This window comes from Podarcis liolepis, assembly GCF_965112155.1.
Source record: "Podarcis liolepis genome assembly, chromosome: Z".
NCBI classification, from domain to species: Eukaryota; Metazoa; Chordata; class Lepidosauria; order Squamata; family Lacertidae; genus Podarcis; species Podarcis liolepis.
Genome location: NC_139570.1, coordinates 9,468,767 through 9,485,265, shown reverse-complemented (window position 1 = coordinate 9,485,265; position 16,499 = coordinate 9,468,767). Strand labels below are relative to the sequence as shown.

Genomic DNA, 16,499 nt, shown 5'->3' with positions numbered 1-16,499 from the left:
CACTGTACTTGTTCAATAAATATGTGATGGGAGCCAACTATATCGTTGTGCATATGGGACAACCTTTCAGTTTTTACTTCAAGGTGGTTAAAGTAGAGGTTTTCAACATTTTTGAGTCCACTGCCCCCTTGACCAACTACATTCTTTCTGTGGCATCCCTGTGGGGCTCAGGAGCCCAGTTATGTCACCCCTTGCTTGCAGAACTGGCAGCCTCTCACCCTCCCTTGTAGAGTTCCCTCAGCTTCCTCTCCCCTCTCCTTGGGAGTCCTCTGGGCAGCAGCCGCTGCTGCCCCGATCTCTGAGCTTCCTGCCCCCACCCCACCCCAAAGAGAGGTGCCTCCTCACACTGCCCCACAAGGGCCTGGGACTTGTCTATCCATTCCCAACAGCAAGGACTGGCTGGCTGGGTTCCCTCACCTGTTTGCTTGCTCCCCTTGGCCAGCCTGGGGAGTTTGTAGTTAGGGCTGCTGCAACATCCACACAAGCCTTTGGGAGGCAGAGATGCGAGAGGGCATCAGAGGAGGGAGAGAAGGAAGGAAAGAGGGACAGAGGCCAGTGTTGCCCATGGCACCCCCGATTATTATTCAAGCTACCCCAGGGTGCCAGGACACACTGGTTGAAAACCATGGGAATTAAAGGAATAATTTGTGGTTCAGCTGGATAGTTTTAAGACACTTTCATAGCAATGCAGACTCATTGAATCCAAAGTGAGTTCTGCAAGGTATCACTTTTAGTCCCAAGCTCTTCTTAGGTATACAGTGGTACCTCGGGTTACATATGCTTCAGGTTACAGACTCCGCTAACCCTGAAATAGTGCTTCAGGTGAAGAACTTTGCTTCATGATGAGAACAGAAATCGTGCTCCGCCGGCGCGGCGGCAGCAGGAGGCCCCATTAGCTAAAGTGGTGCTTCAGGTTAAGAACGGACCTCCGGAACGAATTAAGTACTTAACCTGAGGTACCACTGTACTGAATGCAATAAAGTCGTACCTTGGTTGCTGAACGCCTTGGAACTCACACATTTCGGATCCCGAACAGTCAAAAACCTGCAGCCAATCAGAAGCCGCTCGTTGGTTTTCAAACTTTTTGGAAGTCAAATGGACTTCTGGAATGGATGCCATTCGACTTCCAACATATGGCCATATTTACATCAGATAATAACGATACCATTTAAGTTGGCAGTACAATGCAGTGCTATGAAAATTGGTAGGAGGTTACAAGTGTGAAATGCACATTTTGTAGTGGTAGCATGGCCCCTTCTAAAAATTAAGTGAATACTTCTAGGTAAGGCATCATATATATTTTATTTTATTTTACTTTAAAAAATTCTATACAGTACCACCATTTGTCCAAGGATCACAGGGCATTTTACAAAGGTGTCTTTGCATGATGCTTCTCCCCACTCTGCCTAGAGGAGGAAGGGGGCTGGGCTTTGTTAGTGCCAGCAGCAGCAGCAGAAGCAGCAGTGCTCGAGCGGCCGCCATTTTAAGCAGCCCCTCTCTGGAGCCCTTTCGTGCTCTGCTCATCGTCCCTCCACTGCCGCCAGCACCTGATGCTCGCAAGGCACAGGTAAGCAGCCACCGGGGCTTGTGTTGCTCTCGCATCACCCCCCCCCAACGTAGTCTGCCCCCCCCAAGGTCTGAGGGACAGTGGACCGGTCCCCTGCTGAAAAAGTTTGCTGACCCCTGCCCTAGAGTGCTGAAGTGCCTGGGTGGGAAAGGGTGCTTATCCTGACACTTTCTGTGTACCTCTCCCCTGCTGCCAATTTCAAACATTTTTGCTGCAAAGCAGTTGGAAATGGCTAAAAGAAGGGGCTTGCAAGGGGGAATGGTTGCTCTTCTGTTGCAAATTATTTCCTCCCTACTGCTTTACAGCTGTTCAGTGAGAAAATGAGTTTCTGGAATTGCTTCCCAGATACATTCTGCTGTGAAGTGTTCAGGAACCCTTAGTGGCAAGTTTCCCCCAAAAGAACTTCCTATTAGAGTAGACTTGATGCCTCCAGGTTTGTTCACCTTGTGCAAATTGTTAACTGAATAATAGGTGATTGTCTACATTCGCTCCATAAGACGCCCACACATTTCCTCTTACTTTTTAGGAGGGGAAAGGTGCGTCTTATAGAGCGAAAAATACAGTAGGTCCATTGCTTTCAATGCGTCTGCTCAAAGTATGACTACTATTGGGCATCATCCAATATAGCGTACAGTACTTAGCATTGGAACTGGAAATAAGGGTGAGTCTAGATTTTGTGCCCCTTCTTGGGCTATCTTTCGTGTATTATCTTCTAATGTATGAAGTGCTCTAAAATATTCACTGTCAGTAAAGCCTGGGCATATCCACCCTTCAGATGTCAGCCAAACATTATTAGACTTCTCCCAAAGCTACAATTTTAGGAATTACAGAAAGTTATCTGATACCTTAAATGACTGGGATTTGATTAAGTTCAGTAAACAAAACTAACCCTCCCCAACCTATTTTACATTTATTCTGGGTTTTTCCCCAATAGCCAACCCCCACCCCACCCCCACCCCAAAACAAAACAATTCAAAAAAGCCCTTTCCCCCCCTTAATAAGAAACAACTCTTTTCCTTAATAAGAAACTGATCAGAGGTGATGTTGCAGACAATTCTGCTTGCTGAAGAGATTGGGGCAGACTTTTATGTCAGAATGAAATGTTTGTAGCCATGGCAATGCTTAAGGGAAGCATGCCTGACAAAGATGAATATATAATCTCACAAAAGAGATGGTGGTAGTCAAAGCAGGAAAAAGTAATACTTGAGAACAGTAACACCTTGTTTGAAAGTACTGGCAGCTTCCTGGCTGCTTGCTTTTGCACTTGAGTGTTAAAGGCCTTAGAACATAAAACTGTCCTAGAGCAATGTTTCCAAAAGTGTACAGTAATCCTTCTTTCTCCTTTTAAAAAGAGAGTCCATGTCTAGAAATGTACCTATGAGTTCATATTGCCAGCTTGAGGGTACTGGAGCCTCCTAATGATATATTGGCATGAGTTTACTGTGGCATGTGCACACACACAATATGTTGACTATTGGGCCTCAATTGGGCTCTGGGTCATTTGTAAATGCATTGGTTTGTAATTTGATCTGATCCTGGAAAGTAATGGGAAACCTGAGTCAGCCAAGTGGTTTCTGTGCACTTGTGGGATAGAACAAACTACTTTGCTGGTGTATTGTTTAGATCATCCATTGCTGAAAATTGCCAGTAGCTGCACTCTGTCCCATAGCACATGACGGTGCATCTTGGATTAATATAAAATCTTTATAGAACAATTCGCCTACATTTCTCCACGAAGAAGGAAGTGAGAAAGCCAAGCCTTTATCATTTTATATTCTGTTTCTCAGGATGGCATGCTATAGAATTACAACAATGCATTCTAAACAGTGCAGTTGTAATTACAATAAGAGCAAAATAACTGCAACTGCTCAACAGCAACCATAAATTCCATTCCAGCTGTACTTTTTATTTTGTACCGTGTTGATTTTGTGCACTGTGATGATTTTGCAGAAAGCTAGGTACAGATTCATCGTCATGAATCATGATAACATTAAAAGGACTTACCTCCTTAGGAAGGAAGGAAAGATATAAATGTAATTACTAAGTAAAATGCCTAAGATAAAAAAACTAAAATAAAAAACCAATTTCCTAGTGCCTGAAAGATACCAGTGCAGGTGCCAGGCAAACCTCCCACAGGAGGATGCCCTAAAGGTAGGAGTTTGGGGCTGTTCTGCCTTTTATGAGATGGACAGTTGCCAGGGAGGCTCACTTTTGCTATTGAGTCATGATTTATTGTATACCCCAATTAGTTAGGATTTGACCCGGTGCACATCTGCTGGAGAGATAACGTGCTCTGCAAGATGGCATGTTATGGCTAGTTCTGTGGGAAGGTAGCGATAATGTAGCAGGCTTTCCTGATTCCTCCTCCACACTGATTATTACAGGCACAAGACTACATGGCCCTGCTTTGCTGCCTCTGCCCTTTGTTCTGTATCTGGGCTGAATACAAAAGCGGATGCTGTTGTACATAATTACAGGTGCTGTCTCACATACGCTTGGAGAGATTGCTTTGTTTTTATCCAGGTAGGCTGTATGCCTGCCAGTCTGGCCACATTTTCTTGTTGAGAGTTGGAGAATGAGATTCAAGGTTATATATTTCTTGTTGGTAGAAGTGTTCAAGCATCAGTGGTGGCAATACTTGTGCATTCTTATAGTCCAATATTTAATTGATATTCCTAGGGTTGTTTTTGTTTTGTGGTTGAACAGGTGTTCGGGAATATCCAGCAGTCTCAAAGTTCTGTATCAAACATGCCATTTAATATTTCATTTGAATGCTTTTTTGCATGAGTAGAACGCTGATTGCAGATTGATTGATTAATTGATTTATTTAATATCCTGCCTTTCTCCGGAACCAGGACTTGCTTACAAATAAAAATAGAAGACACAGATAAAATGGAAAAGCCCAAACCTAAGAGGATTAAAACAATATAAAAACAGAGCCATTAAAAATACATAGAATCGTGGAATTATACAGTCGGAAGGGAGGATCATTTAGTCCAACCCTCTGAAATGCAGGAATCCTTTGCCCCATAGTAAGGACCAAATCTTCAACCCTCAGATTGCTCTATTGACTGAGCTATCCCAACAATAAAAACATCACAGCACCATCCCTTTCTTTAGGAACAGTCAGTTCCTAAAGACTTGTTGGAATAACAAGGTCTTCACCTGCTGGCAGAAAGAGAACCCGAGGGAAGAAGTCTAGCTTCTCTAGAGAGGGAGTTCCAGAGTATGGGAGCAGCCACCAAAAAGGCCCTCTCCTGCATCCCCACTGAGTGTGTCTATGAGGCGGGTGGGATTGAGAGAAGGGCCTCTCCCAGGCAAGTTCGTGTGGGAGATAATGTCCTTTCACATAGCCTTAACTTGGTTGCAGCGCATCAGCAGCCCCTCCCAGCCACTCTTTGCTGCCATAATTGCAGTTCTCATTAGAGCTTGGAGGCAGGTTGAGGCTTGGACTTTGTGCATGAAGGAACTGGTACTCCAGTTTGAAACAAGAAAATGTTGATAGGTAGACAATGCAGGGCAGCTCATCTCAACTGGTGGTGGTAATCAACAGAGGGAAGAGAGCTTCCAGGTAGGCTGTTGCCTGCTGTCCCTCTCAATCTAAGACAATAGTGTTTATTTCATTTACAAAATGTATACATAGTGGTACCTCGGGTTAAGTACTTAATTCGTTCTGGAGGTCTGTACTTAACCTGAAACTGTTCTTAACCTGAAGCACCACTTTAGCTCTGCCGCCGCGCCGCCGGAGCACGATTTCTGTTCTCATCCTGAAGCAAAGTTCTTAACCCGAGGTAATATTTCTGGGTTAGTGGAGTCTGTAACCTGAAGCGAATGTAACACGAGGTACCACTATATTGCTTTCTTATAGCCATAAGAAAAGCTCTTAAGTTTACATATAAATTATCAGTGAAAAACGGTTAGAAATTGATACTTTAAAACAGTCAAAAGATTTTTAAAGTCAACCAGTAGCTAAAAAGAGAGAAAATACATGTAGGTGCTTCTACATGTCTGGATAGACTTGCCTGAACAAAAATGTTTTAAGCAGGCCCCTTTGCTGTATTCTGAATTATACTTAATAATATTCCTGAAATAATACTTTTAAAGGGCCTGACATTTTTAGGATGGAAGAAAGAAAAAAGCACAGAAAGTTTGTCCCAAACATTGTTTGTTCCAAACATTGAACTTGTCTGGTCTTTTATCACGCTACTATGTTAATAATAAATATTAATAATAAATTTTATTTATGTCCTGCCCTCCCCAGCCGAAGCCGGGCTCAGGGCGGCTAACAACAATAAAATAGTACAACATTCTAAAAACATTTCATTATAAAAATTAATTAAAATCAAATTGATGGCAACCATTAAGCTAAAGTTCTGTGGAGATTGCCAAAGGAGGGAGTCAGGCTGCGCCCTGACCAAAGGCCTGGTGGAACAGCTCTGTCTTGCAGGCCCTGCGGAAAGATGTCAAGTCCCGCAGGGCCCTAGTCTCTTGTGACAGAGCGTTCTTCCTGGGAGAAGCGATGTGCAGCCCCTCATGATAGCTGTTTGTTCTTTGGCTGATAGTGGTAGAGTAAGCTTCTGTTGCGCTCTGTATCTCAGTGCAAGCAACATTTGGAAGCCAAGTATTCTTGTGGGCAAAGACAGGGGAAGCCAGTGCCAGTCAGCTGCTGCTGCTGCTTCTGGGTGAGGCCCGGCAGGTCTCCCCCTTGCAATGACATTTATTACTGGGAGGCAAGAGTGGATCTCCGAGTGGTTCCTTAGTTTGCTTCCCTACAGCTTTGCAGTCCCAGGAAATGTTAAATGTCCTTTTTTTCAGTCCCCAGCTGACCAATGCTTAAATCAAATTTATTGCGTTTCTGTTCAAAACATATACCAAAACTCATAGTTTAGCCCTCATGCTGTATAATTTAATCGGTGATTAGTGTATAGAGTTTAAATGGGGTATACAAGGAAATGTTTTATCAAATTGTCATGTTGGGCTAACCTACTTTCCTACATTCACATGGAAGCGGTTACCTTAGCTGCTTTTGTGGGGCTTTTCTTTTGTTTAATTCTGAATAGCTGTTCTATACTTGCAGATAAAATTGAGCTGCTTAGGTCTAGTCTCTTAATAATCTAATAAAACAATATTGGTCAAAGATTATATTAACACAGCTGCACTTTTAAAGAACTTCTTTGAACTTAAAATGGTGGTTCAATTATTACAAATTGGTAATACATATTCAGTCTCTATTAACAAATATGCAGCAATATGAAAAGAGATATACAGTGGTAGCTCAGGTTACATACACTTCAGGTTACAGACTCCGCTAACCCAGAAATAGTACCTCGGGTTAAGAACTTTGCTTCAGGATGAGAACAGAAATCGTGCTACGGCAGCAGCAGGAGGCCCCAATTAGCTAAAGTGGTTCTTCAGGTTAAGAACAGTTTCAGGTTAAGTACAGACCTCTGGAACGAACTAAGTACTTAACCCGAGGTACCACTGTATTGAAACCCTTTTGACGCCTTTGACTTTGGCTGTCGTAAGAGGAACTGTAATGTTTTGTGGTTCTATTCTGACACTGCTGGGTTTACTTGCTGTCATAATTGTGCAGTAAATTATGCTCCCATAAAGTGTTTGTCCTTGTTAGATGTTGCTATTATATATTTTCTCTGTACGTATCAGAGAAGAGCCCCTTTCTGTATTCTGTTGAGTTTAAGCTTAGTTCTAAGCAGCCAGAGATACGTTGCAATTCGGTCACTATTTCAGACAGTCTGTGCTTCTATTGATCCACAGTGGGATTTTATTTTTTTAAAGTCATCTCGCTCTTTCATTACATCCTCAGGTCTGTGGCTTGACTTTCATAACAATAGCTGACCTTTGCAATTGTAATAATGTTCTTAAGTAAAACAGTACTCAGCACTGTGTAGGAAGTAATCCCACGCCGACATGGCAGAGTAAATAAATAAAAGGCACCAGCATGTACCTTGATTGTGCACAGACTAAATAGTGATATATTAGAAAGAGCACACTTTTTCTCAGTTGAGTAGACAAGACTGTCTTCTGTTTAGAGAGATCCATGGCTACAGCTCTCCAAGGTCCCCAGCAAATACTGTTAGTTGGCCATTGTTTTGAACTACTGCCTTGCTATGTTCTTTTCCAATGTGAGCAACCTTGCACAAAAATAGATGTTGAGTCTTGTAGTGTACTTTACAGAAGGAAGGTTTTTCTACTCTGGACTAAACTATCAGACATCCTGGCCCTCCAATCAATAGCCTCAGTGCAAAAATATGCCAAGAGTCAGTAACATGCCACCTTGGCTTTTGACAACCAACCCCCCACCCCCCAAAAAAAACCATGTGCTCCCTCCAACAAATCCAGGAGCAGATCCCATAAAAATGCCCTAAGGTGTGGTTTTTTTTTGCAGAGGAGGAGGGTATAGTTGTTCCTATAGTTCAGGGGTGTCCAACAGGTCAATCACAATCTTATGGGGGGGGGATCCTGTGGTTGATCGTGGTCAATTGTGGGATCCTGCCACACCCCCCACCAAAAAAAAACCCTCAACAACTTTGGTCAATTTAATGGATATACCACTGCCAGTTTTTTTATAGTGGGAGTAGATTGCAGTCTCTTGAAAGTTGGACATGCCTGCCATAGTTTTTCATTCAAGGCAACTGTCCTGACTTACGTATATTGCCTAAAATTAAAGGAGAACAAGATATAGAATACTAAATGGGTTTTTATAGGTTAATACTCAACTTTGGTAGGGAAATCTAACTCTCAGACCTCTGTCTTTTTCTCACAGGTACGGGAAACACTGTCGCCATTATGATTAGCCATGCAAAAGGCATTGAAATCCTCCGTAGGCTGGAACAAGGCTACCAAGTGACCATGGTTATTGAAGTGGGGAAAAAACACGGATCATGGATGAATAACTACTCCATCTTCTTTGTTTCTGTGTCTTTCTTCATCGTCACAGCAGCCACTGTCGGGTACTTTATATTTTATTCTGCAAGGAGGCTTAGACTTGCAAGGGCTCAGAACAGGAGACAGGTGAGTTTCTCATATGCATTCTTCACTGGAGAGTCTGGATGTGCCAATTTACATAGCAAAATCAACACTGGCCTTCTGATGTAACACTGACATAACATATGCTAAGTGCTCCAGCATGCTATAGTTGATCTTGCTTTAGCAGCTGAGGCCCTACAGGCAATGTTCTGGACTTATAGATGCCTCAGTAATAGTCCCTCGCAGGATGGCAGAAGGATGCCTCTGAATTCCACTTGCTGGGAATCTCTGATGCACACATGTCCTCGGCCTTTGGTTCAATACTGAGAACAGCATGCTAGACTAGATGGACCTTTTGTTTGACCCAACAGGGCATTTTCTGGGCTTTATTGTCCCAGTATTTTTGCTCTAACTTGCCTCTGCTTGTTAGTAGACACTGGTTCTCTCACAGCCTCATGTTTATGGCGAAATGTGCACCCCTACTCCTTAAGACATGTGAAGACATTTGCTAAAGCTTAATTTTCTCAGGTGTGTAGAAAATGCTGGATTCAGGGGGTCAGTTGCTGCTGTTTATCACAACTCACTTCTGCCAGCATGCTACATAAAATCTGTGTTAAGATTAATCATGGTTCCATGAGTCTTAAATGGTGAATTCACCTCTTTATATGCAACTTAAGAAGGAGGCTTGAATCTCATTAACTAAACAAGTTAGCTCTGTTCTGTGATGTTTACACATTGAGAGTGTTGTCTTGGATTTTCAAAGTCTATGCAGGGAATTGCTAATTAGTCTAGTAGTCTCTCTAGAGCTCTTTATCACCCATGCAAAGCCCAGTAAGCAGTGTCTCCCAGTTTCCCAATCAGCTGTGCTTCTAATAAATAGATGGTTTAAATACTTGATTGAAGTTCCTTATATGAAAAGTGAATTCTTCATGTAATGTGATTCTGGGTGCTCCAAGGGGTAAAGGTAAAGGGTCAAGGGACCCCTGACAGTTAAGTCCAGTCGCGGATGACTCTGGGGTTGCGGCATTCATCTCGCTGTACTGGCCGAGGGAGCCGGCCTACAGCTTTCAGGTTGTGTGGCCAGTGTGATTAAGCCGCTTCTGGCAAACCAGAGCAGCGCAAGGAAACACCATCTGCCTTCCCGCTGGAGCGGTACCTATTTATCTACTTGCACTTTGATGTGCTTTCAAACTGATAGGTTGGCAGGAGCTGGGACCGAACAACGGGAGCTCACCCCATCACGGGGATTTGAACCGCCGGCCTTCTGATTGGCAAGCCCTAGGCTCAGTGGTTTAGACCACAGCTCCACCCGCATCCCGCTACAAGGGGTAGGATGTGACAACCGGGAATGCCTATTGTAGTCTTATAGCTACTTGACCATAGTAAGTGAGGACTGCCGCTGGGCATGGGAACATATGGAAAGTTTATTTGGGGGCATCAATAAAGACTAGCAATTATTGCAATACACTTTAATTTATATGCAAAAAGTTCCAGGGAAGATAGGGGAAGGAAAATTGATTAGGACATCAATCCTAATCCAGAGGTACCCACAGGCCCCCAAAAGTTGACAAGCCCAGTCGTTTATCTTGGACAAGGGAGGTTAGCTTGATCACTGAGAGGTGATAGGGATGTGAAGTACTTAGACTCCCCTCCTACTAATTTTTGGACTCCTTTGCCTGTAAAGGCACCAGTATAGGAAATGTACTAGTGGTTCCATTTGGCTTTTCTTTCTGCATCTCCACACCTCTATTCTACTGAAATCTGAATGCTTATGGTAGATTTCACTGCTACAACTGCATAACAGTTTCTTTTGTATGCCTAGCATTATCATGATGAGAGGCTGAAAGGGATAAAATATTCCCACTTATTTTGTGTTTCTTTAGTATTTCCTGGCTAGTCAGCTTTGCGTATTCTGTGTTGGTAATTAAGTTCCCCTCTCAAGCATTCTATTCAAGCAATATCTAATGTGGGAAATAGAAACCACAACAGGGACTAGAGTGCTTGCTTGGCAGGTGAAATTTACACTGTTCAGGCTTCCTGATTTTTAGACAGAGAAGGGTATTTGCCTTGTGATAAATTTTTTAACTGATCAGTTTGGTCTGGCTGAAAATAACCTTGTTGTAATAAGCTCCTCTCTTGAAAATCAATTACCTTCTAACTTATGTTCTTTTTATATATATGTAGGTATCAAGCAGTCACCTACTCTTCAAGGACTGTTAATGAATGCCTGGTGTTCTTTGATGTGTTTTTGCCAGGAAATGCTCAAACAGTATCTTTTGAGTTACTGCAGGAGTAAGAGCAGCTGTTCCTGGTACCACATCTTTCCAATGATAGGAGCCAAGGCCAAGTGTCCAATTTGTAGTGCCCTCCCCATCCTAAATGGGTTTGACTCCTCTTTGAGAGACAGCAGTGTGACTGACTGCAGGCATCTAGCTACCATTCGGGTTCTTCTAGTGCATAATTACAGCCTTTCCCTTGCTTCTTACCAACCTAGCTGAAATTACAAGTTGTGATGATAAATGAGTCGTATTTGTGCAAAAATGTATTCATTGTGGCTCATCAGTATTTATAGCCTCCTAAAAGGATGTGAATCCTTAGGCCTCATTATGACAATTAATCTCTAAGTAAATGAGAGACAATTTCCATTCTGCCACATGCCACTGAAAGACTCTTCTTGTATCAGGGAAGGACCTCATCTTGTATAGTCAGTTAATGTTAGTGGCAAATTTAAGCAGTGAACCCATAGGTGATTTGTTGCTTATGTGTTTGCTTGTTGGCTTTCGGTTTTAGGAGAGGTGCTAGAAACCAAGAAGCAACTTGCGGGAAAAACTGCATCAGCATGCATATAGGAATTTATTTTGCAAATATCCTGAACACCTCAGCGCCTGCATGTTTTGGAAACCTGTTGCCAGCAGATCTTGTAGGCTTCCAAAAGCTCCTAATATCATGCTCTTTCAAATATTGCTTACTATTTCCTTGAAGTTTTTTGAGCATCAGATTAATGAGGCTTGAGAACAACTTCCTTGTTCTTTTAGCTTCTTTTCCTGTACTATGGATTGTGTCCGATCAGAGCAGATCTGGGAGTGGTTTGTGTCAGCTTTGATAAAAGACCAGTGAGTGTGGCTGTAAGGCTGTAGCATTCCTGGCAATTAAGCAGAGCTTTGATTGGAGCTGGCCTACTGAAACAAAAATTGAGGACAATAGAAGTTGCTTGATTAGCTTGCTTGTCCTCATCTGCCAGTCTCTGTTGGCTGAGGAGGAGAATGCCACCTATCCAGTTTCATTTCTGACATTGTGGCAACTGTGACCCAGCCTATTCCTCTGAGTGTAATCTGCTTTAACTGTTTTAAATTTTTACACTGTTGTAAACACCCTAGTACTGTACCTGCTGGTGAAGGGTGGGGCCATAAATTTAGTAACAATTGCCTTATCAGCTAAATGGAAGACAGTCACAATATTCCAGTTGATTGGTAGCTAGGATGCATTCGTGCATTTCAAACCAGACTCCATGGTACTTGAGTATTCCTGTCGTTAAGAGACTAGAAAAGCCTGCAGCTTTCCAGATTAGATCAAATGCACACGTTTTCCCTTTCCAATTAGAAATTGCTTCAAACAAGCTAAGGGCGGTGGGTGACTTTGTTTAACTGATATACAGGCTTAGTTCAACACACAGTAGAGACTTTCAAGAGTGTGATTGCAAGCTAATGACTGGAACAAAAAGATCATGTTTGCATCTGTTTTGTGTATAGCCAACATGAGGTCAATGCAAGGAATATTAGAGATTCTGAAACAAGTGGGGTGGGTGTTCAGTCTCTGCAGGACTTTTTAATACTTTAATGAGAAGTACTTTCTGAAAACATTGGAATTGTGTTTGAGAACTTTGATGTCCTTTAGTCTTTAGTGGCAAGCAAGCGTTGCCTCCTAAATAAACTCCAGTGTTCTTTAGGAATGCTAAATAAACACTTCAGTTAAACTTCCATGCATATCTTGGCTCATAATTATCTTCCGGTTGCCACTGTTAGGCAAGAGTTATCCATCTGCCTATGGAAACACCTCATTCAACGTTAATGAATTGTGTAGCAGTTGGTGTTTATAGATTTTTATGGGAGAGCAAGTTTCGTGTTGACCTAGTGCTTGTCTGTTACAGAGACGGCTGAAAGCTGATGCCAAAAAAGCCATTGGACAGCTTCAGTTACGTACACTGAAGCAGGGAGACAAGGTAATGTAACTGAGAGAAAGTGGTTCATGGTGCTCTGGGTGGGGTTGCGCTTCTACTGATGGAACAATTAGGTGGGTTCTCAGGCCTGTCACCTTCTTTGAGTGCTCGGCTGTTGGCAGTGGCCTGTAGACCCTTTTACCAACTCTGTACTGCTATGCTGCTTTTTGCCCCTCCTAGTGAAGACAGACTAACTTACCTCTGTTATAACCACACTTTAGTTTCTTCCAGAATAGACAGCTTCAATGCTTTCCATATAAGGCAGCCTTTAAAAACAGCTCAACCTTCAGCTACTCCAAAATATAGCAGCCAGACTTGTGCCTCTCTCCCCACCCCACCAAGATTTTTATTAAAGTTTTCACAATACAATAAAATAGTACAGTCATACCTCAGTTTACAGACGCTTCGGGTTGTGCTGTTTTGGGTTGCGCACCGTGCCGAACCTGGAAGTACTGGAACAGGTTACTTCCGGGTTTCGGCACATTCGCAGAAGTGTTTTGCTCATGCGCAGAAGCGCTGAATTGCAACCTGCACAGACGCGGCGCTGTGGGTTGCGAACGTGCTTCCTGCACGGATCACGTTTGCAACCCAAGCGACCACTGTATCTGGAACAAATAGAATCAAAAAGACAATAAAGAAAGGAGAAAGAGAAGAACAGAAAAAGAAAAGGGGGGCGGACAGAAGAGAGAGATAAGAAACATATAGACAACACCGGTAATGATAGTAGTAATAATAATACACAAAATTATATGTATATAGCCCTCTGTCAAAATATACCTTAATCTTCTATCCACATACAAAGAAGTGAATTGTGTCTGGCACCATCAATTGGATTATGTAGTTCCAGTCCCATATTAAGTTTGAAGGTTTCCTGTTTCTGAGCTCAATTTAAAGTGCTTGTCTTGGCCTTTAAAGCCCCTAAATTGCCTTATTAGGGCCTGGCTATCTTAAGAACCCTCTGCTCCCATGTAGACTTGCTAAGCAAGGTGTAGGGAACCTTTGGTCCCTCCAAATGTTACTCACTACAATGCCTCCCATCAGCCCCAGCAAGCATTGTTAATGGCTAGAGATAATGGGAGCTATATTCAGCAACATCTGGAGAGCCAAAAGTTCCCCACGTACCAGATCTTAAGATCAACTTTGAGTTTCTTTCTCCTTGTCCCATCATATTAGGATGTCTGTTGGGAGAACATGAAAGACAAAAACTTTCAGTGGTGATGCCACAGTGCTCTTCAACCTAGGATAGCCAGATGTTACTGGGCTAAAACTAATCATCCCTGACCTATTAGCTAAACTGACTGGGGATGTTGGGAGTTGTAGTTCGAACATCTGGAGACTCAAGCTTGAACATGCTCTAGAATATCCTGCTGAAAATCCGTGCACATTCTCTGACCTACCTTCACAGTAATTTGGAAACTTCAGCAAGTAGCTAGTGTTTAATATTCTCCTGTTGCCACGTTTGCATTTTAGGTTGCTGCTTTTTAGTTATGGTAACATTTTAAATCTCTTGGGGGTTTTTTAAAAAATAATTTTTGTTCTACTTTTCTTATTCTGTGAAGCTCCTCTGAGGGCCGCACAGGTATAAAACTGCTTACTTAGAACTCCCCTTGGTCTTAAAATATTTTGTTAATCCTAATGACATTCCTAATATAATCATGCAGAAATTGTTTCTTTTATAATACAGAAAGATTAATATTACACTAGGTCAGTTTGTGACCCCTCTTTACCCGCAGCAAAGAGATGTTTTTGTAGCCAAGCCATGAATTTCCCAAATAGGTATAAAAGGATAAGAGCCTGTTAAAACTGCTTTGCACATTTTTAAACACCATTGAATAGTCCTTACTTAAAGGTTGGGTGGAAATGATAGACAACATTTATAGTTTGTTTGGAGGAGGAACACTGAAAAGCCATGCTTCAGTTTTAGAACCAACTTTGGCTTTTTGCAGTATTTTTATACTAGACTGAATTCTACAAGACTGCAAAAGTAAAATAACTTTGATGGAATAGATTCCATTACATATATTTTGGTCTTCCTTTTTGTAGATATTGTTACCCTTAACGCTCTGGAGATAAAAAGCAAAAATGTATTCTTAAAACTCACCACAACTGTAGAATACTATTTTGGAATACTGCAAGTCTAGTGTTCCACTCCCTGTTCTGTGACTACCACACTTGCTAAATGCTATCATGCTTGTTTAAAACAAAGGTCTCTAACAAGGATGTTTTTTTTCCATTTCTTTAGGAAACCGGTGCTGATCCTGATACCTGTGCTGTGTGCATTGAAGTGTACAAGCCAAATGATGTTGTGCGAATTTTAACGTGCAAGTAGGTTAATTCCCCCCCCCCCCAGTTACATTCTCATGCTAAAACATTCTGACCATTTTGTCATGTCTGTCTTCATCCCTCTTTATATACACTGAAGTTGTAAAGGCTTTTATTTATTATTTTATTCCACTCTTCAGATGAGCAGGGTTAGTGTTAACTTTCCAAAGCTGTAGGTCAGTGGGTGCTGCCAACATGTTGCTCTCTAGATGTTGTGGACCTCAACTCTTACTCTTCAGTGAAGATAGTTGGAACCCACAACATCTGGAAAGAATCGCATGGGCCTCCCCTGCTCTCAATCGTGTTCTTTTGCCAGGAGAGCCAGGAAGTAAATGCAAAAAGGTAGTATTGTGAGGGCTTTTTATTTCATATTTCTACAGCTCTCAAGCTGGGTTTGCACAGGAGTCCAGTTATTTGCTGGCATCACTGGGTGTCTCCCAAAGAAAGATTCTTATAGATGTGATGTTTATGGCAGTTCAGGAACTTCCTTTATTGTATCTCCTGTTGAAACCTAGCTTCTAAAACACAATGATGAAAATTTCTAGCCCAAATAATCTTTCAGGCAAGCCAGATAGCTTTGCTGCCAGAGGCATTTATACTACCTAGCAGCTTGTCCGTAGCTCAAGGCATACCTTCATTTTATGAGTAGCACAGGGTTGCTGACTCAGGGATGCACATTGTGGAAAAAGTAGTAAAAATTCACCTGAACCCCTGTTAATCTTCTTTTTCCCATTTGCTGCTGGCAGTTTGTGAGCAGGGAAGGAAAAGCATGATGGTGGTGGTGATGACTTCATAACTTTAGACACCAGATGAAAACATTTCCCTTTACCCAGGCCTTCGGCTGTTAAACAATCTATGGTCTTTTAAAAGGGACTGTTAAAATTTTTTCTATGATTTTTAAAAATTATTATTATGCTATGTAAATTATTACCTGGGATCTTCAGATAAAGGGTGGTATATAAACTGAATAAACAACAAACACAACAACTTTTACTGCACTTTACAGATGGAACCTGATTTAGCTAACTTGACAATTTACCTGCTAGCTTTGCTCTAGCTATTTTCAGACTTGGTTTACAGCTGCTTGATTTACTATCATGCTTTAATTCCAAGACCTTGAATGTTTTCAAAGGATTAAGGCTTTAAGCTTTTAAAAGGAACCAAGGATTATATGAGCAGTTGGCTTTGAGCAATGATGTTGCATCTCTGGTGTATTGCAGCAACAATTTGATGCAGCGATAGGGTACAAGGCCTTGGTTGAGTATGTTTAAAAGAACTGGCAGATGTGACATTGATGGGGGTGAGAATTAAGGCAGCAGATTGGTGGTTAAACCAAAACAAGAATCAAAAAACCTTGAGTGCACTCAAGAATGGTAAATATTTTAGCTGCAAATTCATAAAACAAAA

At 42.0% G+C, this 16,499-nt stretch overlaps 1 protein-coding gene across 1 annotated transcript in view; it reads left to right on the top strand.

Moving 5' to 3' along the window:
• RNF128 (ring finger protein 128) overlaps nt 1-16,499 on the top strand; it is a 39,678-nt gene that overhangs the window by 15,395 nt on the left and 7,784 nt on the right. Inside the window, exons 2-4 of the mRNA XM_083486528.1 lie at nt 8,352-8,599; nt 12,702-12,773; nt 15,013-15,095. Of these exons, the coding sequence (XP_083342654.1) occupies nt 8,352-8,599; nt 12,702-12,773; nt 15,013-15,095 (403 nt within the window). The remainder of the gene's footprint in view (nt 1-8,351; nt 8,600-12,701; nt 12,774-15,012; nt 15,096-16,499) is intronic.